Source organism: Sebastes fasciatus, chromosome 20, assembly GCF_043250625.1.
Source record: "Sebastes fasciatus isolate fSebFas1 chromosome 20, fSebFas1.pri, whole genome shotgun sequence".
NCBI lineage: Eukaryota > Metazoa > Chordata > Actinopteri > Perciformes > Sebastidae > Sebastes > Sebastes fasciatus.
The window spans coordinates 23074602-23101412 of NC_133814.1; the positions used below are offsets into that span (position 1 = coordinate 23074602).

The 26811-nt window shown below is 39.4% G+C and overlaps 2 protein-coding genes across 4 annotated transcripts in view; both read left to right on the top strand.

The window, feature by feature from the left end:
* The window catches only part of thrab (thyroid hormone receptor alpha b), a 300247-nt gene that overhangs the window by 12700 nt on the left and 260736 nt on the right, over window positions 1-26811 (top strand). The window lies entirely within an intron of this gene.
* Window positions 11196-20229, top strand: ormdl3 (ORMDL sphingolipid biosynthesis regulator 3). Of its 2 annotated transcripts, none has more exons than XM_074619609.1 (4): window positions 11196-11498; window positions 13258-13514; window positions 14723-14874; window positions 16888-20229. In XM_074619609.1, the coding sequence occupies exons 2-4, from the start codon at window positions 13341-13343 to the stop codon at window positions 17021-17023; spliced, it is 462 nt and encodes a 153-aa protein (XP_074475710.1). In that variant the 5' UTR covers window positions 11196-11498; window positions 13258-13340; the 3' UTR covers window positions 17024-20229. The 2 variants fall into 2 exon arrangements, with proteins under 2 accessions (XP_074475710.1, XP_074475709.1); XM_074619608.1 differs by having other exon boundaries at window positions 11197-11498; window positions 13255-13514.

Consider the following 26811-nt stretch of genomic DNA (forward strand, 5'->3'; position numbering starts at 1 on the left):
GCGACACATTTTACATCAATACTATTGTCATTCTGATGGGCTGTGGGGCGAGCAGCCGTGGGACGGGATGGGGAGGGAGTGGGGGGGGGGGGGGGGTAGAGGAGTGGGAGACAGATAGACGGAGAGTGAAGGAGGAGGGTGGGACACTTGTGATGGACTTAGCCTGAAGTAACCGAGCGTTTGATTCACACACACAAGGAAACTGATCAGGACGAATGCAAACAAGATACCCGGCAGAGATCAAACAAAGCCGGTCGTAGTGATAACAATCTAGTCAGGAGGTTTGTCTCAAAGGATTATCAGTCGTGGAAAGAATGACCACTGCAGAAACCAATAATGAAGGGGTTCATCAGTATTAAGCTCATACTTCACAGAACATAAGTTTTTATTGAAAGTGAGGCTGGGAAGTTTCTCTAACATCAGGATTATTGGAATCTACCAACCAGTTTGCTGCCCTTAAGGGACTGATTGTTATTATAGAAGTCTGTAGTTTCTTTGTGGTAGGACAATTCACTCTTTTGCATACTTGCCAACCGTAAGACCTCAAAAATAAGGAGGATTTGAAAACAAAAATGTGAGTTTCAGAGACTTTGTTTCCTGCATTCTGGTGACTTTTAAAGAATGAAAATAACAAAATAATAAGTACATGGCAATGGCGTTTTCATGTTAAATAGGCCTACTTTTAATTCTCAGGAATAAAAACTGATTAATTCACCCCTCTGGCGTGAACTTGTGTGAATCTCTGATATAAACTCGGCTAATATTCATCAGTTTTCATTCATTCATTCATTTTTGGAGTATTTCTTTCTCTTAGTACTCTCCATTTCTCTCTCCATCTCTCACTCACAATGACACCACCACGCTCTGAAACCTAGTTGTTTCCAATGGCTCACGCCGCGGCTTGGCTGTGATGCTGTGATGTGTGGCGAGCGCAGCCCAAACCTCTGCGGTGTCGCGAGCAGCTCTCCTCCACCGGGAAAAGACATTTGGTGTAGCTCTATTGTTGTCCGGGTGGAAACAGTAGGGCTTATACACGCTGCACAGTGCCAGAAACAGGTTGTGATAACGAAGAGGAAAAAAGGTGTGAAAATGTTCATAAATCGGGAGAAATGCGGGAGAATTGTGACCCCGGGAGAAAACTGGGAGAGGGCAATGAAGTATGTTCTTTTGTGACATGATTAAGCACAAAGAGGATTTTTTTTTTCCTGAACTTCGTGAACTACACTTGAACACATACTTTAAAAATGAGTTAACACTTATTGGAAATAAATTTATCGGTATTAATTAGACCAGATGGATTACCTGATAGATTTCACAACAGATTGAGTGTGTGCAGCCATGTGGAAGCCAGCCTTTGGGACATCTGTTTCCACGTAAGGAAGGTCATAATAAGTTTTATTGATTTCATCCTGATTTAATTTTTGTTGCAACAGAAAAAAAATGAATGAAAGATGAAATGTCTGTACACAATTACAGACATTTGATACCTGCATTTGCTCAAATCACAGATTAGAGTTCACAACGCTGCTAAAATGACACGTTTACACTAATGTTAAATGCAAAGTTTGTCTTGTACATGTCGCTCTAGCACTAATACTGTTACTCTTAAGTGATTTTAAATGCAGTATTTATGCTATATATTAAATATATCAGTTGTGAGATGCTTTGGGGGGGTCGTGGTCTTTCTGCTGAGGACCTCCAGGGCGTGAGGGGGCTGGAAGGTCGCTCAGCAGGGGCTGGGAGCGTGCACTCTGCAGAGAGGAGGCTGAGTGCCCACCGCAGGGAGAGAGCACGGTGACCACAGTCTGGAGGTCAGCGGTGGAGTGCCCCCCTTCACCCGCCCCTTCTGTGTTTTATTCCTCCATAACAAAGAAGATAGGGAAACAGGCAGTGACTGAGCAGCACTCGACCTACCGCCCTGTTTGAGATGAGGTGGTGGTGGTGGTGGGGGGCCTCCGTGCCTCTAAATGTGACAATAATTGATAGATATCTTTGTGAAACTTGTATGAGGCCTGCTCTCCTGCCAGTCGTGGTGGGGAGTCTTCTACATTATACCGATAAAGATGGCTTTTCAATGCCTCGAGTCAAGATGTCAGAGCGGTGCTGACAATGAGGCAGGTCTGTTTTCAATCACGAACATTGTCATGTGTTACGGCATCGCCAGAAATGTGCCGAGCTCAGCTCTGGGAATTGGATGACAGTTGCTCTGCAGGAGCTATAGACGGTGAGCAGGGCCAGGGAGGGATGGATGGATGGTTGGAGGAGGAGGGATGTGACACGGGTCTAATTTATGAGTTCAGGCAAAGGAATCAGTCTGCGGTCTGCATCTGAACAACATTGAAACCACGTTTCCCAAGGTTGAGCCCACAAGTGCAACGCAAACTGTCTGGAAAGGCAACAGCGATTAAGGTCAAGAACATTGGAGGCTGATCTTGAAATGACTCAACAACACTGTTTTGTACAAACCTCTGCAAAGGAAGGCCTGCGTGTCTGCATCAGTAGGTGCACAGGAGGAGGAGGGGTGAGGGGGGGTGGCACACACAGCGGTCCCCTACCGGGCCGGTTTCTACGGTGACCTGAGAAAGGCCGTAACCAGGTCCGGCTCTTTCTCAGGCCTAATCAGCGTATTACCACAAAGAAGGACATGTGTTCGGCCCCCCCACCTCTCAACCCTCCCTACTCAATCCGACCAGCATGGCTGGACACAGGCAGCCAATAAAACCAGGATTAGGAGGGTATCTACACACACTGGGCTGTAGCGAAAAAGTTTCTGAACACGCCCAATCCCGCCCTGCTCTCTTCACAAACTCCTTTTCATTCTTCTCCGTCCCTCATTCCTTCCATCTTTCACTTTATTTCACTTGCTCCCATGTTTATATCCTCCCTTTGCCTCTTCCTTTCAGAGCCCTCGCCCTGTAAGCTCTTCACACAATGGGGCATCCAGAAATTACTCATTTTGCCGGAGCAGTTCAGCAAATTCCCAATGCCTCTTGCCCACCTCCCCCTTCATACCCTGGATCCTGTGCTTTTTTTTTTGCAGTTATGATAATGAAATGTGCTCCATCACAATGACAAAGCTGTGCATGTGTTTGGCCGTGAATGGGTGCATGGGTGAGTTTATGTGAATTCACGCCCCTTTACATATTTTTGCATGAATTCACGCTCCTCCATTCCAATTTCATGACCACGGACCATCATTTGCATCCATTTGTGAAGTAATTGTGTGATAAATTAATACCAGATAATGGTAATAACAAAGTCCCAGTGTGCTCTGTCTGCACAGGAAGTGCATCGTGTTTACTGTCATGATTTGTCTGGAGAAGTTTGGAAGTCATGTGCCGCTCGGTGGCTGAGAGACTGCTGCCTCACCTCCGAGTCCTCGCTAATGTGTCCTGGAAATGGGAGAGTGTTAGGGATAATATCAACGCCTTTGTCAGGACTTTTTAAGACGGCGGACAAAGACGACAAGAGCTCTTCCCCCAAATAAACCTTTTTCATTAGAGCGGCAAACACTTCATCCCTCGGCTGTGTGAGGGAAGCTCTATGAGCCGCTCAGCGAGGTCCCACAGGGAAGAGCCTAAACCCTCAGCGGTCTTCAGCCGGACACTGAGGCGGCCTAATTAAAGGGCACTTAAGCCCCACAATGTGCGGCGGTGCAGGTTGGAGTTGGTGGGGGTCCCCGCCGAGAGGGACAGAATTCATGGCACTCGTAAACAAGGGAGTCCAGGACAGAGGGACAGAAGAGGGCTATGTGCCAGAGACTTTGTTCACACAAGATGAAGAGTCAACAGCCTCCCCATCCCTCACCCCTCCTTAGCCATCCCCCCTAATAACCACCTTCTTCAGAGGAGCTGCAAACACAATGCCGTCCCACTCCCCTCCTCTTGCTCTCAATCACTGTTGGGACAATGAGGGGTGCCCCCCCCCCCCATCTCACCACCACCACCATCCTTCTGCCCCTCCCCGACCCCCAAACAGACACTTCTTTTATTGAAATTCTTTGGTGTTCTAATCCTCAGCTTCCTCCAGGGGCAATAATGGACTCCCTGCGTCAGCCTTTTCCAGCGAGGCTATCATCCAAGCCTGCCTGGGTCACAAGTCCACCTCTGCTATTGGAGAAAGCTGCTCCAGCAGTGTCATTCCTGTCACATCCAGCTCATCTACAGGCCATACAAGCCTCGATGCTACTGACCGCAACAACACATTCGGATTAATAGCCATGTGTATTTCTATATTTTCAAGTTACATTCTCTACAGCACTGCTCAGTAACCTTTTTAATGCAGCAAAGAATTAAACTTAAAATTTAACAGGAATTAAAATTCCAGTATATAGTATATAAACATTGAATTCAATTGAAAAGATCGGCCCTATTGTCAGCGATATCTGATCCAGCTATTTAAGTCAGCATCGATCCCATTCAATATCGGTATCAGTGCATCCCTATTCAAATGTACCTTAAAGGGAGATTTGTCAATTATTTAATACTCTTATCAACACGGGAGTGGAAAAATATGCTGCTTTATGTAAATGTATGTATATATTTATTGTTGAAAATCAATTAACAACATAAAACGATGACAAATATAGTCCAGAAACCCTCACAGGTACTGCATTTAGCATACAAAAATATGCTCAAATCATAACATGGCCAACGGGCAACAACAGCTGTCAGTTTGCTGACTTGACTATGACTTGCCCCAATCTGCATGGGATTAGTAAAAGTGGAGCGTGTAGCAAAATTTAGTGTAAATTTGGAGCGTTATTTACCCTTCTTAGTTAGTATGACATGGTACCAATGGATTCATTAGGTAAACTAGTTTCATATGATGCCAGTATCTTCACTCTAGCTTTAAAACTAAGCCCGCTAAAACCTCCGAAAATCAATTGCATTAACGTGTTAAAGGAATTAGTGGTGTTACGACGAATTTGCGTTAACCCGTTATTATAGCGTTAACTTTGACAGCCCAAATCCCATTTTTGGCTTCACTGCATGTTAATTCATCTGTTCACCACTCGTGGAGTTCACGATGCGTATTCATGTCTCCTAACAGTTGGTGGGAAGTTTGGAAAAGTGTTGAAAATACGAAATACTGGTTAAAAAAATCATCAGCTAATATCTTAAGTGAGATGACGAGAAGTGCAATGAGTTATAATGTATACTTTGAGTGTTAAGTAGACTGCAGTCAGTTATTGCCTTGTCTAATCTGTTTAATGTAGAGGATGTTACCCTCATTGAAATGAATGGGAATCAGAATCGGCTTTAATTGCCAAGTACACACATACAAGGAATTTGACTCCGGTTTTATGCATCTCTAAACGTACTTACACAGAAATAGAAAAAATAACAGCCAGGGACAAGGACAACAAAGCTGGACAAAGTGGTCATAATATAGGTGTATATATAAATATTATATATATATATATATAAAGAGCACCAATGACCAACAATAATGTGAGAAATCAAATTAAACATCTATATATAAGACAAGTGTTCTGTAAATTAGATGAATGACAAAAGTAAAGTAGCACCTCTCATTATAAAGCAACCACTCCAAACTACAGCCTCCAAAATGACCATAAAGTTCAATCAAAACCTCTCAAACCTTTTCAACACAAACTGCACATTTTAACTTTCATGAGTTATTGAATGAATGTTGGATTAGATTGCTTTGACTTTATCCAGGTGTACCCAATGATTACAGTGTACAGCATAGACATAAGGACGTCCATTTAGCATACAAAAGCATCAAGCAACAGTCAGACTACGACCATACCATTTCATTTTGGTAGGTGAATCATGTTCATTCTATATGTATATAAATATTGAGCTTACAGTAAGCAGTAATATAGATACCTGTATTTATACAAAAAAGGATGTACAACGTAACAAGCAGAGAAACACAGCGAATGATCTTGGCTTAATTATTCTACCTTTAATCCCGACTGCACCACTGTGCTTGTGTTATAGTTGCGTGACTGTAGGTGTTTCACAGCTCAGACTCCAGGCTGGCAGCGACCAGTTAATAGTGTGTTGATGGTGACATCTGCTGGTCACACACAATCAGAAGCTCCAGATTGTCAAGAACTGTACATGTATGAAAAGCATAAAGCAATGAGCCTGGAGCTGCAACTAAAAATGATATTTTATAATTTTTTGATTAATCAGTCGATAAAATGTCAACAATTGTGACAAACGCCCATCAGAATTTACCAGAATCCAAAGCGATATATGAAGAATTACATATTTTTGTGACCAACAGTCAAGAAAAATAAAGTTATTCAATTTAAAATGATACAAAACAAGAAAAAGCAAGAAGAATCTTTATATTTCAAATATTGTATTGCTCTAAAAATCCTTTTCTGTACATATATTTCTGTACATTGTATATTATTTTTATACTGTGAACCTTTGAACATTCTTTAGACAATTTTGCACATTTTTGCACAAAACTACCACTTCTATAAACGGCACAGCTCTTTCATTTTAATTCAATTATATTGTACATATTAATATAGTATATTAATATAGTATTTTTTTCATATTTTCCTTGTAATTTTCTTCTATTCTATATATGCTTCGGATTTTTGTAGGGCTTTCCTCGACCAAAGACATTTTTAGTTGCCTACACTCATATATAATTTTGATAACTTATCGATTAGTTGATTTAATCGACAAATCTGTAAAACTCCTCAAAGAATCACACAGAAGCACCACTTTAAATCTGGTGTTTACCAGAGATGTGCTCATAAGTTTCTTGGAAATAAGTCATTCAGCATGAAAAAGCATAAAAATCGACTAACCAACTAAAGAAATCTTAGTCGACTAAAACCAAAACGACTGAATAGTCGACTAAAAGGGGGCAGCCCTTGAATTTTGTGCTTTTATTGTTACTATGTTTATGTTATGCACCAAAATACCAAAGCAAATCCCTTGTATGTTAAAACCTACTTGTCAATGAACCGTATTCTGAAAACAGGAGCATATGATGTAGCTTCTACTCTTATAAAACAGTGACTGTTGTCATACAGTACAATTGTGGTTTGTTTAATTAGGGCAAAGGTTTTCCCCTTTCCCTTGATGGGTTTGGCTAATGGTTAGGATTAAATTACAACACTGACAGAAGTGCAACATTGCCGCAATCTCTGGTACACCAAGGGATGCAACATTAAATTCCTCAGCCAAGAACATTGCAATCTATCGCTTTCTCTGCTGCAACAGTTCAGCATTTCTTCCAAATATTTATTATCAAGACGGCTGTTTTTATGACTAATGCAAGCTGCATTTACCCAAGAGTTAAGTGATTGTTTTCTCTCTCATAATCTTTTAGTGCCAAAACATAAGCTTAAATCTCTAGTAAACAATTAGCCACAACAAAGGGAAGACATATAATACTGGCTCTTAGCATTCGACAAGTATTGTTACAGCAAGAAACATCTGCATTACAATAATGTTTTTGGAGCAGTTAAATCGTAATTAGTTAATCTATTTAAAACAGAAATGCAGACAGAGCTTAAAGGTCCTGGGTTCAAATCTCGGTCGTGGTCTTCACCAACATAAATGCGTATTACTGTATGGTATGTACAGCATTATGGTTGTAAAATTGTAGTTGATAAATAGATACAGGTTTATGAATGGTCAGATATGCCTTAGAGCCACTGATGCCAGAACAGTACAACATGAAATGCATCTCATCATTAAAAGCTTTCATTACTGGCACGAGTTCGATTAAACTAAATCCCATTACGTCTGAAAGGCTCAGCCAGATGACCTGACACTTTAGCCAAAGTGTAGAGAAATGTTTCTAAACATCTATTAAATATGTGGTTGTGAGGAAATCGAATACGACTGCAGGATTTTGAAGCTTTGATTTGATCATCGTCAGTGGAAGCCAAAGTTTTCTCACGGCAAAGATCGGATACCAATTCCTGCTTGGCTGAGTGTGAATTGTTTTTTTCAGATGGGTGCTGTGAAGCCTGGGAACCAAGAAACTGATATAAACAAACAATTTAAATATGTATACAATATCCAGAGCTTTAATATAGCAGCAAACAACTATTTACTATGTAAAGATATAGAGGAGTAATATCTACCTGAGCAGAGGATGATGTCACTCTCCTTCTGTGTGTGTTGTAATTAGGGCTTTCAAAGTTAATGCGATAATAACACATTAACGCAAATTAGTTTTAACGCCACTGATTTCTTTAACGCATTAATGCAACTTGCAATTTTTAGATTGTAGCAGGCTCAGTTTTAAAGCTAGAGTGAAGATACTGGCATCATATGAAACTAAAAAAAACAAGGAATCGATTGGTACCAACCATGTCATACTAGCTTGCAAATTGTGGCGAGGAAAAACTGGCACAGCCATTTTCAAAGGGGTCCCTTGACCTCTGACCTCAAGATATGTGAATGAAAATGGGTTCTATGGGTACCCACGAGTCTCGTCTTTACAGACATGCCCACTTTATGATAATCACATGCAGTTTGGGACAAGTCATAGTCAAGTCAGCACACTGACACACTGACAGCTGTTGTTGTCTGTTGGGCTGCAGTTTGCCATGTTATGATGATTTTTATGCTAAATGCAGTACCTGTGAGGGTTTCTGGGCAATATTTGTCATTGTTTTGTGTTGATAATTGATTTCCAATAATAAATATATACATACATTTACATAAAGCAGCATATTTGTCCACTCCCATGTTGATAAGAGTATTAAATACTTGACAAATCTCCCTTTAAGTTACATTTTGAACTGATAAAAAAATATGCGATTAATCCAGATTCAATATTTTAATCGATTGACATCTCTAGTTGTAATCCAAGCTGTTTGCATCACCAGGCCAGTCGCACGTGCCTTTTAGTGCACCACTGGCTAGCTCACGGCCGCCGCTCTGCACTGCTCTCATATGGAGGTTACAGCTGATAACGCCGCTCCGACCGACGGTGCCATTGCGGAAGCGTAGCAGCCACCTTCTGCTCCCCCCCCCAGGTTAACGCTGTTATCTCTGTCACCATTGTTAACATTGTTTTCACTGTTAGCGCTGTTAGCACCGTTAGCTACGGGCTGCTGGCTCAGCCATCGCCATGTTGAGAGCGTGTGGAGGCAATAGAAATGCTCCCAATCTGGCAATTAGCACTTTAACATTTATAGTTTTCTATTTAAAAAATAATGACTATTGCTTTCAGAAGTGAGACAGTACGAATAGCATCCTAATTTTACTTCATTATTTAGAATAGTATGTGTGTACAGTATTTATGCGACTGAAACGACTGAAAAAAGTTTCCCTCAATGTCAGATATATCCAGATGACGACATGTTGATCTGACATCTGTAGGCGTCATTCTCTGTTTTATCAATGTCATGTATTTGGCCATTGTTCCCGTGCCAGCGATGATCTCACAGCGCTGTCACCCATAGTTCGCATTTGAACAGGGCTCTAGGTTTACATAGCTAACACAGCTCTAGCACCCAAGGCGATGAGCATAAGAGAGAGAGAGCCCACTGTCGGCCGGCCAAACCTGTTTCATGCCACTCATCACAGGGGTACCCTTAGAAACAGTGGGTGTCACGTATCATCGCATGCAAGTCGAACACAGTTGACCCCGTTGGCCTCGGGCGCCTGTGGGCCTAAATTAGTATTTGGGCTTATCTTTGGATCTTGAACATGAAACTGTTGATCTTTGATTTTGGGACCAGAGTATCAGCCGCGTCAGTCATTCTCCGTCGCCTCTAGCAAGGTCTCCTCTCACCTTGGGTACGTTAGTAGTCAAGGGCCTCCTTTTGTACTATGGTATTAATCAGAGCGGCGTCAGAGCCAGTGGCTGTTCTAATTTAACAGAAATGACTAACTGAATTTAGATTATATCTGAAAAAACATGATACACACACCTAGCCTTATTTTGACTGGTATATAGGGTGGTCCTATATATGGTTGGTGGGTCAGTTGAGCCACAGCTTTGGCCCAGAGTGAAATATTTCAACAATTATTGGATGGATTGCCATCAAATTTGCATAAACGTTCATGAATCCTACTGGCTTTGGTGATCCCCTGACTTTTGCTGTAGCGCCACCATGAGGTTGACATTTGTAGTCTGAAATATCTCAACAATTTTTGGATAGATTGTCATGAAATTTATTACAAACAATCATGTCCCCCTCAGGATGAATTGTAAAATCTTTGGAGTTCCCATGACTTTTCCTAGTGTTTCCACTAGTTCATTTTTTTATTTTTTATTTATCCAATACTTTGGTTTATGACCAAATACCTGCAAACCTAGCACACTGACACACTGACAGCTGTTGTTGCCTGTTGGGCTTGAGTTTGCCATGTTATGATTTGAGCATATTTTTTTTATGCTAAATGCAGTACCTGTGAGGGTTTCTGGACAATATTTGTCATTGTTTTGTGTTGTTAATTGATTTCCAATAATAAATGAATACATGCATTTGCATAAAGCAGCATATTTACCCACTTTCATGATGAAAGAGTATTAAATACTGTAAAAATCTCCCTTTAAGGGACATTTTTAACAGATAGATAACGTGTGATTAATTTAAATATTGCAATCAATTTACAGCCCCATTAAAAACAGATCACTGCAAGAAATACATATTCATTATAGTTGTTGAGGATAACACAATAATGTTTAAGGATAACTTATTTCCATTGTGGCCCTATTTTATACATATTTTATTTTATTTCTATTTATTTTATATATATATATTTTTTATATATTTTATTTTTATTTTTATGTGTTTTATATATATTTTTTGTATATATTTTATTTTTATTTTTATTTATTTTATATATATTTGATGCAAAAAAAATTAAATAAAAAACATTTAGAGAAGAAAAGAAAACAAAAATGTGTACAAATTGCACAATTAATTATTGCTAAAATAAAAATAATTTTAATTTTTTTTTTTCAAAGAATATTTAATGTCTCAAATTAATTATTTCCACGTTTAAAAAAATGTTTTAATTTTTTCCATTATCCGAGTGTCAATCATGCCCTTTTTCGTGTAGTCCCGCCTCCACTGTGACGTCGAAAAGGGGGCGTGGTCCACGCTCTTTTAAAAAAGCGTATTAAACGCCGATTGGTCAGCTCAGACCACGTGATACACGAAAACCAATCACAGCCGAATACGATGAGTAAAACAACTCACCCTGAACGGCGAATAGCGGTGACGTTACATCATGAACTGTGCTGTGTTGTCACCAGCTGTTGTCTGGAAGACGAAGAGGAAAAGTGGATGTTGTCTCGGTTTGATTGTGAGCATTGAGACCACGAGCAGCATCAGACACCAGCAGCAGCAGTATGGTTAGAGCTGCAGAAAGATGTTTACTGGATGACTGATGATGGAAACACAGCAGAAGCAGAAGCAGAGCAGCACTTACATAACTGACTGAAGGCATCGATAAGACACAAACTGTGATAACGGACTAGAGCTCCAGACAGGTCGGAGTTGAAGCCATCTTTCCTCTTCTGCTGCTGTGAGTGTAATGATTTATTTACTCATGTTTAAACTGCAGTAGTGCTGCATGTAGATAGTCCACTTGTAGATCTTTGCAGCCACGTTACAGATAATTATGCACATTTAATGCAACTTGCAAGACAGCATGCTTGAGTGACCATGTCTACTGTTACTGTTGACCACACAGTCCTCAGTAGTTCTTCTTACTTTTTAAAAAAAATAGCATATCTTAATTTAGCCTCATACACGTTAGTTCCATTTATACATATATTATATAAGGCAGCTTTATTTGTAGAGCACATTTCAGCAACAGGGGCAATTCAAAGTGCTTTACATAAACATTCAAGAACATTGTGCAAAAGAACATTAAGACATAATTAAAACAGTTATAAAAACATTAAAGATTAGAAAATAAAAACAAGCTAAAAATAAAAGCTATAGGATAGAAGCGAAAATAGAATATAATACACAATAGTAAAAGCTCTAGTGCAGTATAAGATCATGAGTTTAAGAGGGAAAAAAACTTGTAATATTATAATAATAAAGTCATAAGTTTACAAGAAAAAATAGTTGTAATATTATGAGAATAAAGTCATAATATTACGATAATAAAGTCATAGGTTTACGAGAAAAAAAAGTGGTAATATGAGAATAATGTCATAAGTTTACGAGAAAAAAATGTAATATTATGATAATAAAGTCATAAGGCAAGGCAGCTTTATTTGTATAGCACATTTCAGCAACAGGGCAATTCAAAGTGCAAAAGAACATTAAGACATAATTAAAACAGTTATATAAACATTAAAGATTAGAAAATAAAAACAAGCTAAAAATAAAAGCTATAGGATAGAAGCTAAAATAGAATATAACACACAAGAGTAAAAGCTCTAGTGCAGTATATAAGATCATTATCTGGTTTAATAAAAGGCAGCAGCAAACAGGAACGTTTTAAGCTTTGATTTAAAAGAACTCAGTTGGAGTTGGTCCTGCAGATTTCTGGGAGCTTGTTCCAAATTTTTAGGCAACTTATAAGACAGCATGCTTGAATAACCATGTTTACTGTTACTGTTGACCACACAGACTTCCTCAGCAGTTTATCTCACTTTTAAAAAAAAATAGCATATCTTAATTTAGCCTCATGCAAGTTAGTTCCATTTATAACATTACCACAAAAAAATACTGGCTTCTGATTGGCTGGCAGATGTAAATCATCATCGATTGTATTTATTGCTTTATTTATGTGCTTTGGGATTAAATTAAAAGCATATATATACTTTTTTTTTTTAATTTAGACATTCAAATTTGTACAAAAACAAAATAAAACATGATATGATCGTATATAGTAATCATGATCAATGCTGTTTTGTAAATAATATATATATATATATGTGTGTGTGTGTATATATATATATATATATATATAGGTATGTATATATATATATATATATATAGGTATATATGTGTATATATATATATATATATATAGGTATATATATATATATATGTATATATATATGTATGTGTGTGTAATATATTGTAAATACGTTTATGTATACCCCAGGAGGAGTAGCTATAGCTAGATCGATGGATAGATTAGCTTTTGTTACACAATAGATAGATAGATAGATGGATATTTTAATTAATATATTATATTAATGATTATATTGAATTATCGCACAGTCCTACACAACTGTACAACTTCATTCAGGTAGTTGCCATAAGTCTTAATAACCCTGTAGATGATGACTTGATTTACACTTCTGTTAATCTTACAGCAGACGGATAGTCACGCCAGCTGGGTTCAAACTTGTACATCATACAGTACAGTGCAGCTGTGCTCTGAAGCGGCCCCGCCGCCATCATGAACGTGGGCACGGCCCACAGCGAGGTGAACCCCAACACCCGGGTGATGAACAGCAGAGGAATGTGGCTGTCTTACATCCTGGGCATCGGCCTCCTGCACGTCATCCTGCTCAGCATTCCCTTCGCCAGCGTGCCCGTGGTCTGGACCCTCACCAACCTCATTCACAATCTGGTGAGTGGAGCAGTGGCACCACCACAGTTTCCTGTAACGTTTCTTTGAATGAGTCAGGTCAGTGAAGGACACATACAGCGCTGCCTGGTGCGAGGCTTTGGGGGTATAATGAGTCAGAGGGTAACACATCTCTGCACAAAGGAATTGTAAGAAGAAAGAGAAGTTCTATTTGCTGCGTCACTGCTCTTAGTCATGTTCTTTGTTACTAAGTGGGTGACAGTAATGTTTCAACCAGCATTTCATTTTCAGAGTTATTCTTCAGTCTTGCATCATAAACTTTGATTAACTAGGACTGTCTGTCTGGCCCTGAAGATGTACCCGAATTCACAAATATGTAGGATATTACTACTGAATAAAACGTCACAATGTGCTGTATTAGCCGTGTGTTTACTACGTGTTTATTTGCGTATAGAGTGGGGAAGTGAGATCAAATCACAAGTGGTCACTGGAGATGCATTCTAGTGCCGGGTGTGAACAGGGCCTGCGTGACTAATGGGGACAACAGCTTTTTAAATTGGTTCAGTATTGAGCGAGAACGGTGAAATAAAACGGTTTTCTTACCTTTTGCTTGATTGTGTCTAACCAAGTGTCGCTTGGTTAGACAATCTGACGTTGCATCCACGTTGTCGAAATCAGCTAAATATCCAGCCATGACATTGAAAATGTTTTAGATAACACTAAGCTACACTTTCTGTACTCCAACACAACAAACTCTGACAACACCGAAAGGTGAAGAAAAACATTTTATTTCCCTGTAGGATCTTTTCCATAATGTTGTCAGGCACTTATAATAATCTGAGCCTGTCAGTGGAAAAAACAAGCACTTTTAGTGGACGTAAATTGACGGTGAGAAATTGATTACATTGCAGCACGCTTAGCAGCTGCCTTCTGTAGAGGTCTCGCTCAATATTGGACCAATTTCAAGGTTTCAGGTTGAGAAATACCAAAGTTACTCTTTAACTACAACTTGATCCTGTTACAAGAGTGTATTTAATAGTTGGAGTTGCAGTTTTAAAGTGTTCCTAACTCTGGGAATCCTGAGAAGACATCCACTTGTTGCTTGTGGGATTCCTGCTAGTTTTGGGGTCTATAAATAAAGAATATTCTAGACAATCTGTCATCCACCAGTCTGACATTTATATGTTATTTATGTGTTGAAACAGTGCTTTCCTTTTTGTCTCTGACTGTGCGTTTGTTGTCTTTTGCAGTGCATGTACCTCCTACTTCACACGGTCAAAGGGACGCCGTTTGAGACCCCAGATCAGGGCAAGGCTCGCCTCCTTACATACTGGGAGCAGATGGACTACGGTGTGCAGTTCACTGCTTCACGCAAGTTCCTCACCATCACACCGATTGTCCTGTAAGTGGCCCCTCTTAACCTAATGCTCGGCCCTCGGATCTAAACTCGAGTTTCACAACAAAAGCCAGCTAGTATTTGCATCATCGAGTCGTTTATTCGTCACGCCTCTGGTGTGTAAAGGCCTTGAAGTGGTACAAAGTTGTACCTTTGCTGAATTTACTTTGTACCTGTTATGGTAAATCTGCAAAAAATCTACTTTTAATTACAAATGCCCTCGTTGTACCTCTAGTTTATTGATTAGCGTTCCTGCTGCTCCCTTATTAGCCAGGCTCACAGATGGTTTAGTATTTGCAGCGGTACCCCTTGCTGCTTTTATCCCCCTTTCTGTCTGTTTTAAGTTCAGTTTACAGGAAGCACTCTAGCTCCCCGGGGTTGATTCACCAGCTCAGCTTGAACATTGTAGTGATTGCAGTTTTTGCAGGTGCTCACTTTTTCATGCTAGTTTCAAAGGCCTCTTAGTCATTTTGTTTTACAGCCGGTGCCAGCAGGAGGAGACTAGTGGTCAGTCTCCATGCTCCAGATGGAAAAGCTTCATATCTGCGAAAGTCTCTGGAGAGCTTTTATCACATGTCCTCACTTGTTCAGCAGAGAACAGGACGTGCAATTCCTCATTCTAAGCTCACAAAAATCCCTAACTGGTGTTTGCTGTTACATCTAAAAGTGCTGTTTATATCAGATCAGTTTCTTATTGGCTCTCATATCTCACCAGGAACATCTGTGCATCCTCTGCCAGCATGTAGCCAAAACACAGATCATACAGGAAGTGCTGGGAACTCTTTTTACAGAATGTCTGTTGCTCAGTCGCTCTCCCTGTCTGTTAATTAAGTCGTTCTTCATTAAAGAAGAGCTTCATAGATGCGTCGATTAGCATTGCAGCATCACAAGTACATGATTTAGTTCAATGAACTGATGTTGCAATCCTGTTGTTCGGTATGTTGAAACAGTCTGGGGGATTGAAGTATTGGCACTGTGTGAGTTATGAGTTAGGAAACATCTTGCTGTGATTATCAGAGGAAAATAAAGGTGAAAGGTTATTGCATATTTAAAGGGGAACAACGGACATTTTTAAAATATTGATGTTATTCTAGAGGCTATATGACCAAGCCACCAGGAAGAGCGCCGGACTTTGAAGCAAATTTTACATAGTGGCCAAACGGCGATACTACAACTTATGTGTTCGTCACGTGATGCCATTGGGCCCAAAAATACTTTTCCCATTGACTTACATTAGGAAAGAGACGTCTGTAAATCAGCGGATATATATATATTTTTTTTAGGTAAATCAACTTCCCAGAACACCTGGGCCCGATGGATGCGGAAGATGGCCAGATGATCCGAGTACTTTTATAACCGGAAGTTGAGCTTTTTTTGCTTCATGTGCCACTGAGCAACTCTCATAGGAATGAACGGGGCCCCGCCGCCGCTGTATCCAGTTCTCTTTATGCATTCATAGGGCGCAGCCGTCGCGGCGTCAGGGTGCGACGGCTATGCCCCATGGGGGAGCACGTGTTGCTCTCGCTTTTGAGCGCACCTTCTGCACGTCTACATTGACAACAGTGGATTTGAGGGCGCCAAAAAAAACGGCCTTTAAGTCATCATGAAAAAGATGCAGAAAGTGACAGCATGTTTATTTATATTACAACTGTTGTAATTCTATACTTCATTCATATCGCCACTGGCAGGCAGTTACTGCTTACCGCGATGACGCTGTCACCTCGTGGTTTCCTGTTGCAACCTCGCAATATGCGCATACATGAGCAGGTTGCAGTATTTTTTACATCATGTTTTATAGCCTCCAGAATAATATCAGTGTTTTAAAAATGTCCGTTGTTCCCCTTTAATGTGATGTTTTGACAGCTTTAATGTGAATCTTTTACTTCACTAAAGACCTTGCTGTGTTCCTCAGGCTTGCTGACAAAATGACTTCCGAGACATGAATGAGAAGTTGATCTGTTACTCATTTCTACCCTTTGTAATCATTACTTCCTCTTCTCTTATTCATCTCTGATTCAGGTATATACTAACCAGCTTCTACACCAAATACGATCGGGCCCATTTTGTGGTCAACACCGTTTCCTTGCTCACGGTACTCATCCCCAAGCTGCCCCAGCTGCACGGCGTGAGGATCTTTGGGATTAATAAGTACTGACAAGGCGGAAGAGGACACCTCGTTCCCTAAGTCCCCGTGGACTGCTGAGAGCACACAGAGTATCAGGCCTCTGATTTGGCTGCAGATCCACGAGGATCCGCGGCTCTCTGGCTCTCGACTCTGCTGAGCAGCACTCTAAATGAAGCCGACTGGGGATACTGCCATGGTACCAAACCCCGGGAAAGAGACACAATACACTTTACGGAGCGCACAAAGGGAAAGTGTGCTGCTGAGATTGTGATTGCTCCTTTGAGTTACAGGTTTTTCAGACACTTTGTAAAAAGGGAGTATTATGATTATGTCCGTGACAGGTGTCAGGGGGAGAGGACAATGTAGTTGCACAAATATCATGTGCCATTTTGCACCCACTGGCGCACCGAGGCTGTAACCTAAAGTTATTTTGTATGTAATGATACACTGCTGTATTTATTCAGCTGCACTCCAAATGAGAAGCTTCCTCTTTCTTGAGGTTTCTGAGGAGAGTAACAATACTTTAATGAAACGGTGAGGGACCTGTGAACTGCTGCAGAGGCGAGATGCGAGAAACCACAAGGTTTTATATTTAGCCCTCGCTGTTCCGCTCGGGGCCAGGATTGGGAAGTTAAGCAACTCTTATTTTTATCTGACCATTTCCATATTTGGACTCCTCTTGTCCTGGTTTGTGTCACAGTACGCCTCCTGTCTGCAGAGTTGTCTGGCCAGTGTGCCAGAAAGTATGCGCAAGAGCACTGATTCAACAGAACAAGTCTGAGTGAAGAGATAAGTATTTCTGTCCTTACTGTATTCATAGTTACACGTGGGGGACCCGTGCTTGTCACTACAAGTACTCAGGATCTGTTACGTTAGTATGAGCCTGTTGTATCTCAGTGGCAAATTACACACTGAGTTACCTGTTTATTAGGTACGCCTGTGCAATCTAACGCAGTCCAAATCCTGAAATACTCAAAGGTGTTTCTAATGTTTTGTTCACCCCAACTTCAGTCTGTTCTCACACACCGTTCGTAGCTATACCTACGAAAAGTAATGCACTGTAATTCATCTACAGTATATCCCACGAAATGAATTCGTCTGTAATCCAAGTAGTAGTATAAAAAGCGACAAACGCTGCATAGGGAGGAGGTCGGGGTGGATGTGTGGGTCTTAAAACACCAGACTTTTGCCTAGGAGACCGCTGTTCATGTCCCGTGTGAAACCAGAAGTCAACACATACTTAAGTTACGTCACTTCCGTATTTATTCTAACCCAAACATTGACTCATTTGTTACGTAACTTCTGTACTCAAGTTACACCACTTCCGTAGTTATTTTTTATAATCAAAGCAAACATTTAAATAATCATTTGAATTCAGTTTTTTCTGCAAATAACCACTACAGATGACAATAACAAAGTACAGTTCAGTACCGTGTACATTACCCTCCCACCCTCCCAAAAAATAGGGCTCCCTGGAAACTACGGTGTAATTCCAACACTGTAATTTACCATGCATATAATATTTATTATATATAATATATATCGAACATTGAATGACGTCAGATCTAAAATGTCATTCCTTCATTTAGTGCAGTGATTTAAAAAGTGGCAGATAAGATTTCTGAGTGGCAGGAAGTGAAAAAAAGTTATTTTCAGACCCTACACCCCTTCCCTAGTTATTTTAACCCAAACGTTGACTTATTTGTCACGTAACTTTCGTACTTAACTAACGCCACTTCCGTAGTTATTCTAACTCAACTGTTGACTTATTTGTTACGTTACCTTTGTACTAAAGTAACACCACTTCTGGAGTTATTTTAACCCAAACCACAATCTTTTCCTAAACCTAACCAAGTAGTTTTGTTGCCCAAACCTAACTAAGTTGTTTCCTGTGAAGACGGAAGTTTATTTTGAAAAGACTGCGTGCATGTAACAAGTTTAAATTGACACGTTGCTGGACATTCGAAGGAAAACGCATGAAAAATGAGGAATAACTTTGTGTAAGATATCATACGAACCGCTGTATGAGGACGTTACATATATGAACGGAACAGAATATTAGAAACACCTCAAAATGAAATCTGATCCAGATCTTACAAGAACATCAAGTTCTCCCTCTTCAGCCTGTCACAATCTTTTTTAGGATCCAAGGAGGCTGCAGTTATACTGTAGTTTGTGTTAAAGGGACTCTGAGTTATGTTACAAAGCTGCTTCGTATTAGAGTAAGAATGTCTAAAAGGTCATATGTCACTGTTCATTTCAAATTTTGGGGAACATTTTTTGTTTTTAAAGTTTTACAAGTCTAATGCATGTGTACGAACCATTTAGTTCTCATCTTGAATCAGTTTGTTAAAAGTGAAGTATTGATATTAAATTGTAGGGAAACCACAAATTGATTTATTAATAATTAGCCAAAACTGTATAGTTATTAAATAAATGTGATTATGTTAATTCTCCAACAAGATAAAAAAAGGATAATTTCCGAAAATACCATAATTATATTTGAAACATTATGCTGCAATAAGAGGCAAAAAGTAATGTTTCACTAAATGTTATGATACCAAACACTGTTCAGTGTTGTCAAACTGCTTCTAAAGAGACATCTGAAGATTGAATATCTTTCCATTTATCTTTAAATATGTTTACTGATGTTCGCCCGATCAGTGTTGGCCACACATCTTACTCTCAGCAGTAGTAGTAATAATAGCAGTAGCCATAGTAGCATAAACATTAATATGACTGACAGTGGCAGCAGTAGTAAGAGTAGAAGTGACAATACCAGTTTCATCTTTTAAAGTATGGTAGATGAAGGGCAAGTTTTGATTAATATGAATTATAGCTGAGCACATAACAGTTCTATTCTGTTATTTCTTTTAGCAGATTGATGTATTAAATTGGCATAATTTGACCAAAAGACCAAAGAATTGTGGATTTGTAAATATGAGTTGATCTTCTGCATCATTCATTTCTTCATCATGATGTTTCTGAGATATTGTCACCATAAAGGGCTTTACTACAAGGACATGCTACGATATTTAATAGCACAAAGTGATGATGCATATTTCAAGGATGTTGTTTTTACTGGACCGTTTAGGACGACAGTTTTTTAAATGTGAAACAGTGGCTTCTGTTTGTTGATCCGTGTACTAGTGTTGCTTTTTGAAGGAAATGTCAATGTGATCTTCTGTAAGAGTGCTTGACCCAAAATACAGTATTTTTCAAGTATCATCTCAAAATTGTTGCTTTTGTATTGTAGCTGAGTTATAATGTGAGATTTTGATGTTGGATTTATTTGTAGACAAACTTTTTTGTTGTTTAAAGGGACTATTTGTAAGATTCAGAAATGCTGCTTAACAGCGACACCTGTGGCCTTGAAATCAACGAAAGTCAGCGTCGAGCTCGCGCTTGCTCGCTCTACATAGACATGAACGAGCATCGCTCAAAACAGTGAGGTGACAGACGTCAGCTAAAACCACAATATCACTCTATATTTCAGCTGCTTGGCAGTAATGTTAGCTGACCAGACGAAGGTCTCTCCATGAATCAATGCTGATCCTAGTGTTGGCTTTTCCTGCTCAGCGCAGGCTTCAGCAGCGGGGCTCCTCAACGAGTTACGTTATCGCCTCCCGACCGCAGCCGGCAGCCGAAGACACCGGCACCCGGTCGGTAACGAGACGATAACGTAACTCGTTGAGGAGCCCCGTCACTTCACAAGACACGGAAAACCTCTGTTGGTCTGGAGGAGCTGCAGCATTTATTTCTGCACAAACGTCCACTCTACATTCACTAGATATTCTCAGAGCTAAACTAACTCTTCTGCAGTGTGGAGTGAGCGCGCGTTCACGTTTAGAGGTGGAGCGAGACAGCGAGGACGCGCGCGCTGTCTGAGTGAAGGAGAGCAAGCAGCGGAGACGAGGCTCCGGCCACACGCGAGCGCGCATATGCGAACACGCATGTGTGCCGACCCGCTACATTTATACGCTTAAAAAGTTACAAACAGTCCCTTTAATAGTTACATGATGAGAGCCTTTGAAGGGCTTTGAAACCTGTAGGATCCTCCCGCCTTTTTGTGGCTTTAAAGGGACTGTTTGTAACTTTTTACACGTATAAATCATTGCGGGTCGGTGTCCCATGCGCTAACCGAACTTTAGCTATGATTGCACGCTGTTAGCCCTGTAGCACTAGCCCTGAAAATAAAGGCACTCGCAACGCGATCGCGCATGATGTCACATCCGTTGGATTTCCCCGGAGAAACTGGCCCGCATTCTTCACTAGAAGAAGAAGCAGTCTACAGGCTGATAGAGGAAACCCACAAAGTCTCGGAGGACCTTATTTTCAGGCAACTAAAAACCCGTTGACCTCCAGACGAGGGAACAGGAAGTGGTAAAGTGATAACTCATGTCTGGGTTTTAGGACTCATTCGTGTAGCACTCTATAGCAGCAACAACAAGGAACCACATCACAAACATTCAGCTCAGATAAAATGGGGTCTTATTCAGGGATAACTGGGAAGGTAATTTAAAGAGCTCCACATCTTTTTAAAATTCTTGGAAGAGCCTTTCAGTAGTGTGAGATATCATTAGTTTTAGCCAATAATGTTACAAAAGCTATCAGATGTGCTTGGAGCCGAGGCAAAGCCAACTTAGGGATGCAGAAATGTGTTTTTACAGTTGAAAAACGCTTTAGACTTTTATTCCATTCAGGTACAGTGTGTGCACAGAGCGTACTGATTGCCTTGCAATAGCTGTTTTGCTGCAGCTGTAATAAAAATGACATGGTTGTCCTAAACCCTACAGCTTAAACCTCGCTGCTTTGTACTTCCAGCAAACTGGTGCTTCAAAATCTAAAATGTAATCCACGGGTCTTTATTTCGACATTGCAAGCTGATACAGGTGCTGCACACAGCTCGCTCTGTTACACAACACCGGAGGCTTGTTAAACATTGATTAAGTGAAAGTAATGACGAGGTATTGGAGTGAATATAACGGTATCATGTTGGATTAAGTGCTGTGAAACACAAAGATCTGGCACCCTGACATAAAAAACATGATGTTTGTGTAAAGTAGTGTTTTTATTTTGTGTGATATTGACAATGAAGCTCAGAGGAGTAACAGCATTTTTATAGTTTCATATATAATCCTGGGTTATTGAGACATAAGACTTTTGATGGTCACTCTAATCGACTTTTAAATATTTTAATTATTATAATATTTTAATGACATACAATATTAAAAATAGCATAGTATTAAAACAATGTTTACATTAAAATGTCAAAGAATTGTGAATTTCTTTTTTTTTTTTTTTACATTTTAATGACATACTATACTATGAAAAAGTAATTAAAAAAGTAATTTAGCATATATAATATTATATACATTTTTTATGACATTTTAATGACATACAATATTAAAAAAGTAATTAAAAAATAGTATAATATTACATTTGTTTTTTACATTAAAATGTCAATAAATAGTGAATTTTTATGACATACTGTACTTTTTTTTTTCTTCTCTTTTTTACATTTTAATTACATACTATACTATGTTTTTTTTAAAAGTCTGACATCTAATTGAATGTTTCCACCTTGAATGAAATGCAAAGTAACATTACTTTTTTCTTAAGCACTTAAAATTTCTCATTATGTCCATTTATATAACGACCATTCAGTGAAGGACAGAGAGGCATGTTTATGTGTAATTATCTCTTTTATGAAATGTTACTTTATTTAATTAAATGTTGTAATTGAATAGATTTGAAGCCTGATTACCCCTCCCCTCAAGATGCATGTGCACTGTCTTGCATTTTCATATTCTTATTTATGTCATATGAGCTTTAAGAGGCCGATGCCTCGGGCAGATGTGGATTTGTGAAGTGAATTCATGGTGCAATTAATTGAATTATATTCTGTGACATGTGAAGATTTGATGCATATAATGCACAATAATATGTATGTAGTACAGTGTGACAACAGTTCCAAGCATTACTACATGTTCATAGTAATATTCTTGATAAAATATAAAGAAGCTGGTTCACAGAATACTGTAAAAAAAAAAAAAAAAAAATACTATTACTACAACTACAAACTGTCTGTTTCCAGCAGAGGGCAGCAAATGGCCACCAGTGACCTTAATGTGAAGCGACATTCACCCCCTATAAATAGGAACGCCGCCAGGGAGAGATTATTGGTCTTTTTCTCTTGTTGTTTTGTTCAGAGGTTTTTCTCTTCTACGCTCATTCACTCATTTAAGCACATCCACATTTACAGTCTCCTGGAAGTCACTGACATAGTACTACAATTGAAAACACAAAAATACTGACTGTACAAATGAAATATGTTTTAGCACATGGGTAGCAAAGGTAATAATAGTCTAATTGGTAACTGTACACACATTTCTACAGTGTGTTTTATGCAGGAAAATATGCAACATGTAGGATAAGTGTTGGAGCTAACAGTATGTGTGCACAGGAATGACTGCAAATATATGTATATCTGCAATCAGTGCAACTCCCTAATGAGTAGCAGAAGATTAAGACATATTTTTTTTGCTGCTCATTACACCGTTACTCTCCCACATGATTTCTGTATTCTATATCTTACTTACTGCACAGTCTGTTCATGTACACTGAACACTGTACAGCCTCCTCATTCACACCTCCACTACAACCAACTACAGTGAAATGCTGCGTACACATTCATGTGTATGAGTAATACAAATCTAATATATAGTAGTATAACACTCACTCACTTTCTGCATTGAATAGTCATAGTATAGTATGTCGAAAAATGTACAAAAAAGTCATAGTATAGTATATTTTACTTTTCATACTTTCATTACATTTTGCTAATTTTAGTTAGTTTTAGTTTTACAGTGTGGTATTAATACTTTTATGCAAGAAAAGGAACTAAGTACTTCCTCCACCACTGACTAACGGGTAACATGTTTTCTGCAGAACGAGTTACTTTGATGCTTTTTCATTTTTCTTTTTTGATAATATTTCAGTACTAGCTTTACTTGTTTTCTTGGATTTTTTTCTATTATGATAATTTAGTTTCATATTACTTTTCTCATCTTTGTGAGACTTTTTTTTATTTTACAGGATATAATGACTTTATGTTCCGAAACTAATTATTTTTATCAACAATTTTAATCAGTTATTTGATTTGATTATTTTAATCAGAACTGGGGAAGACCTGTGATAAACCTTTGAGGTTTTTGGTTTCCCTTGCATATTCTTTTTTTAGTTTTATTTTTTTGTTGATGTTCTTTTTTATGTGCAATTGAATAAATCAAATCAAACTTTTACATCAGTAGGGTGATGCAAATTAATCACACATTTCAATCTGTTCAAAATGTACCTTAAAGGGAGATTTGTCAAGTATTTAATACTCTTATCAACATGGGAGTGGACAAATATGCTGCTTTATGTAAATGTATGTATATATTTATTATTGGAAATCAATTAACAAAACAAAACAATGACAGATATTGTCCAGAAACCCTCACAGGTACTGCATTTAGCATAAAACATATGCTTAAATCATAACATGGCAAACTGCAGCCCAACAGGCAACAACAGCTGTCAGTGTGTCAGTGTGCTGACTTGACTATGACTTGACCCAAACTGCATGTGATTATCATAAAGTGGGCATGTCTGTAAAGGGGAGACTCGTGGGTACCCATAGAACCCATTTACATTCATATATCTGGAGGTCAGAGGTCAAGGGACCCCTTTGAAAATGGCCATGCCATTTTTTTCGCGCCAAAATTTAGAGTAAGTTTGGAGCGTTATTTAACCTCCTTCACCACAAGCTATTATGACATTTCTAGTTTCATATGAAACCAGTATCCAGCTTTAAAACTGAACCCTCTAAAACCTCCAAAAGATTGGGTTAATGAAATTAGGGGCGTTAAAACAAATTAATTAAATGAATAAATTAATAATAAGTATGTTTTCTTTAGTGTATAATCACCTGAAAATAAGAATCATTGTGTTTTGGTTAGCTTAGAATGAGCCGTTTATATCTATATAAGGAGCAGGTCCTCTTCACGGAGCCGGCTGCCTTTTTTCTACAGTAGCCCAGAACGGACAAACCAAACACTGACTGTAGAGAGGGACATTCACGTTTTCACGTCGGCCACCGTAATTCTGCTACACGCTTAGCACATGGGAGAGTTTTCAGTTGGTTGCAATCTGCAACCACACCGCTAGATGCCACCAGATCCTACACACTGCACCTTTAAATGCATTCTTCCACCACTCGTCATACAGCTGCCATTATTACTGTGTGTGTTTCAAATGAAAGGAGTCAGAGAAAATCTTATGATCATATCACCCTCTGAAAAATCATGAATACCAACGAACCCTAACTCTGATTATTTGATTTTCTTTCATCGAGACTCCATGAAAACTTTGTGCTGACTCTGGTGGGCAGGCAGCACGTCACATGACCGCCACACAACCAACAACATCATTCAATATGGATGACGACCCCCGTCCTGCCAGAAAGGCAGCGCCCCTCCACCCGTGGAGCCCTTAGCAACCGAGAGAACACGTGGCGATGCCATCTACTCAGATTGAGCATTTAAAATATGCATGCTCCATGTCGTGAGGCTCCCCCCGCGTGTGCTCTGTTTTTCTGTGCATGTGACCGCATCAGGGACGAGATAAAACACAACAAACCATAGATTTGTGTCTCAGCCGCCCCGCTGTGACATTGACACAGTTCGACTAGATAATGATGAGCCGGGTCACGAGTGTTGAGTGTTTCATGTAGGAGGGAAGAAAGGAAGTGTTACTGAAGCGGTTAACTATAAATAGAACCAAACAAGAATTGGATCAATTAATTATGAGCTCTGGATACCCCACGGGGTTTGTGAAACTAACTGAGGAAGCCAAGGGCAGGCCTGGTGACAGGAGACAGAGTCCCCTTGAAGCTGCTGTGCTGTCACTGTAATGCACTGTGGGGCTCTCAGACGGTACTGGTAGACCTTCCTAAGGTCAGACTCCTGCTTAATGGCTGCTCTGCCAAACACAGGAAAAACATATGTGCTGAAGTCTTGTTAAAAGTAGAAATAGATGTGGTATGAAGCAAAACACACTGTGCAGTACGTTGATTATATGTTTGTTTGTGGCAGCACGGTAGCGATGTATAAATCTACATGTCAATCATTTCTCTGCAAACTATACATCAAAACTGCAATACTAAAATTAGCATTTGAATTTTTCTTTTCTCACAACTTTCAGTGTCATTTTCGCTGTACACTGTACTTTGCCCATCAGGATCTAATCTAAATACTCATTCACACAGCGATGGTGCAGCCTTCGGGAGCCATTTGGGGTTAAGTATCTTGCTCAAGGACACTTGGACATGTGACCAGAGGAGCCCGGGATTGAACCACTGAACTTCCGATTGGTGGACGACCTGCTCTACCCTCTGACACGTAGTAGTAGTAGTAGTAGTAGTAGTAGTAGTAGTAGTAGTAGTAGTAGTAGTAGTAGTAGTAGTAGTAGTAGTAGTAGTAGTAGTAGTAGTAGTAGTAGTAGTAGTAGTAGTAGTAGTAGTAGTAGTAGTAGTAGTAGTAGTAGTAGTAGTAGTAGTAATAGTAGTAGTAGTAGTAGTAGTAGTAGTAGTAGTTTTAAGCCCAACCATGTAGTTCTTTCCTAAACCCAACTAAGTGGTTTTGTTGCCTAAACCTAAAGTGATGCTAAGGGACGTGACAAAGCGGCAGTATGTGACGAGTTGGGATGTTGATATGACACAAATAACATGTTTTGCTTTCCATAGTCAAACAAAAATAATTAGAAACCAAACCCTG

Bases quoted from the DNA above. Each gene is read 5' to 3' on its own strand.
- ormdl3 (XM_074619609.1), top strand. From the start codon at position 13,341: ATGAACGTGGGCACGGCCCACAGCGAGGTGAACCCCAACACCCGGGTG. The intron at 13,515-14,722 runs GTGAGTGGAGCA...TGTCTTTTGCAG, and splicing joins CCAACCTCATTCACAATCTG to TGCATGTACCTCCTACTTCA. The intron at 14,875-16,887 runs GTAAGTGGCCCC...TCTCTGATTCAG, and splicing joins ACCATCACACCGATTGTCCT to GTATATACTAACCAGCTTCT.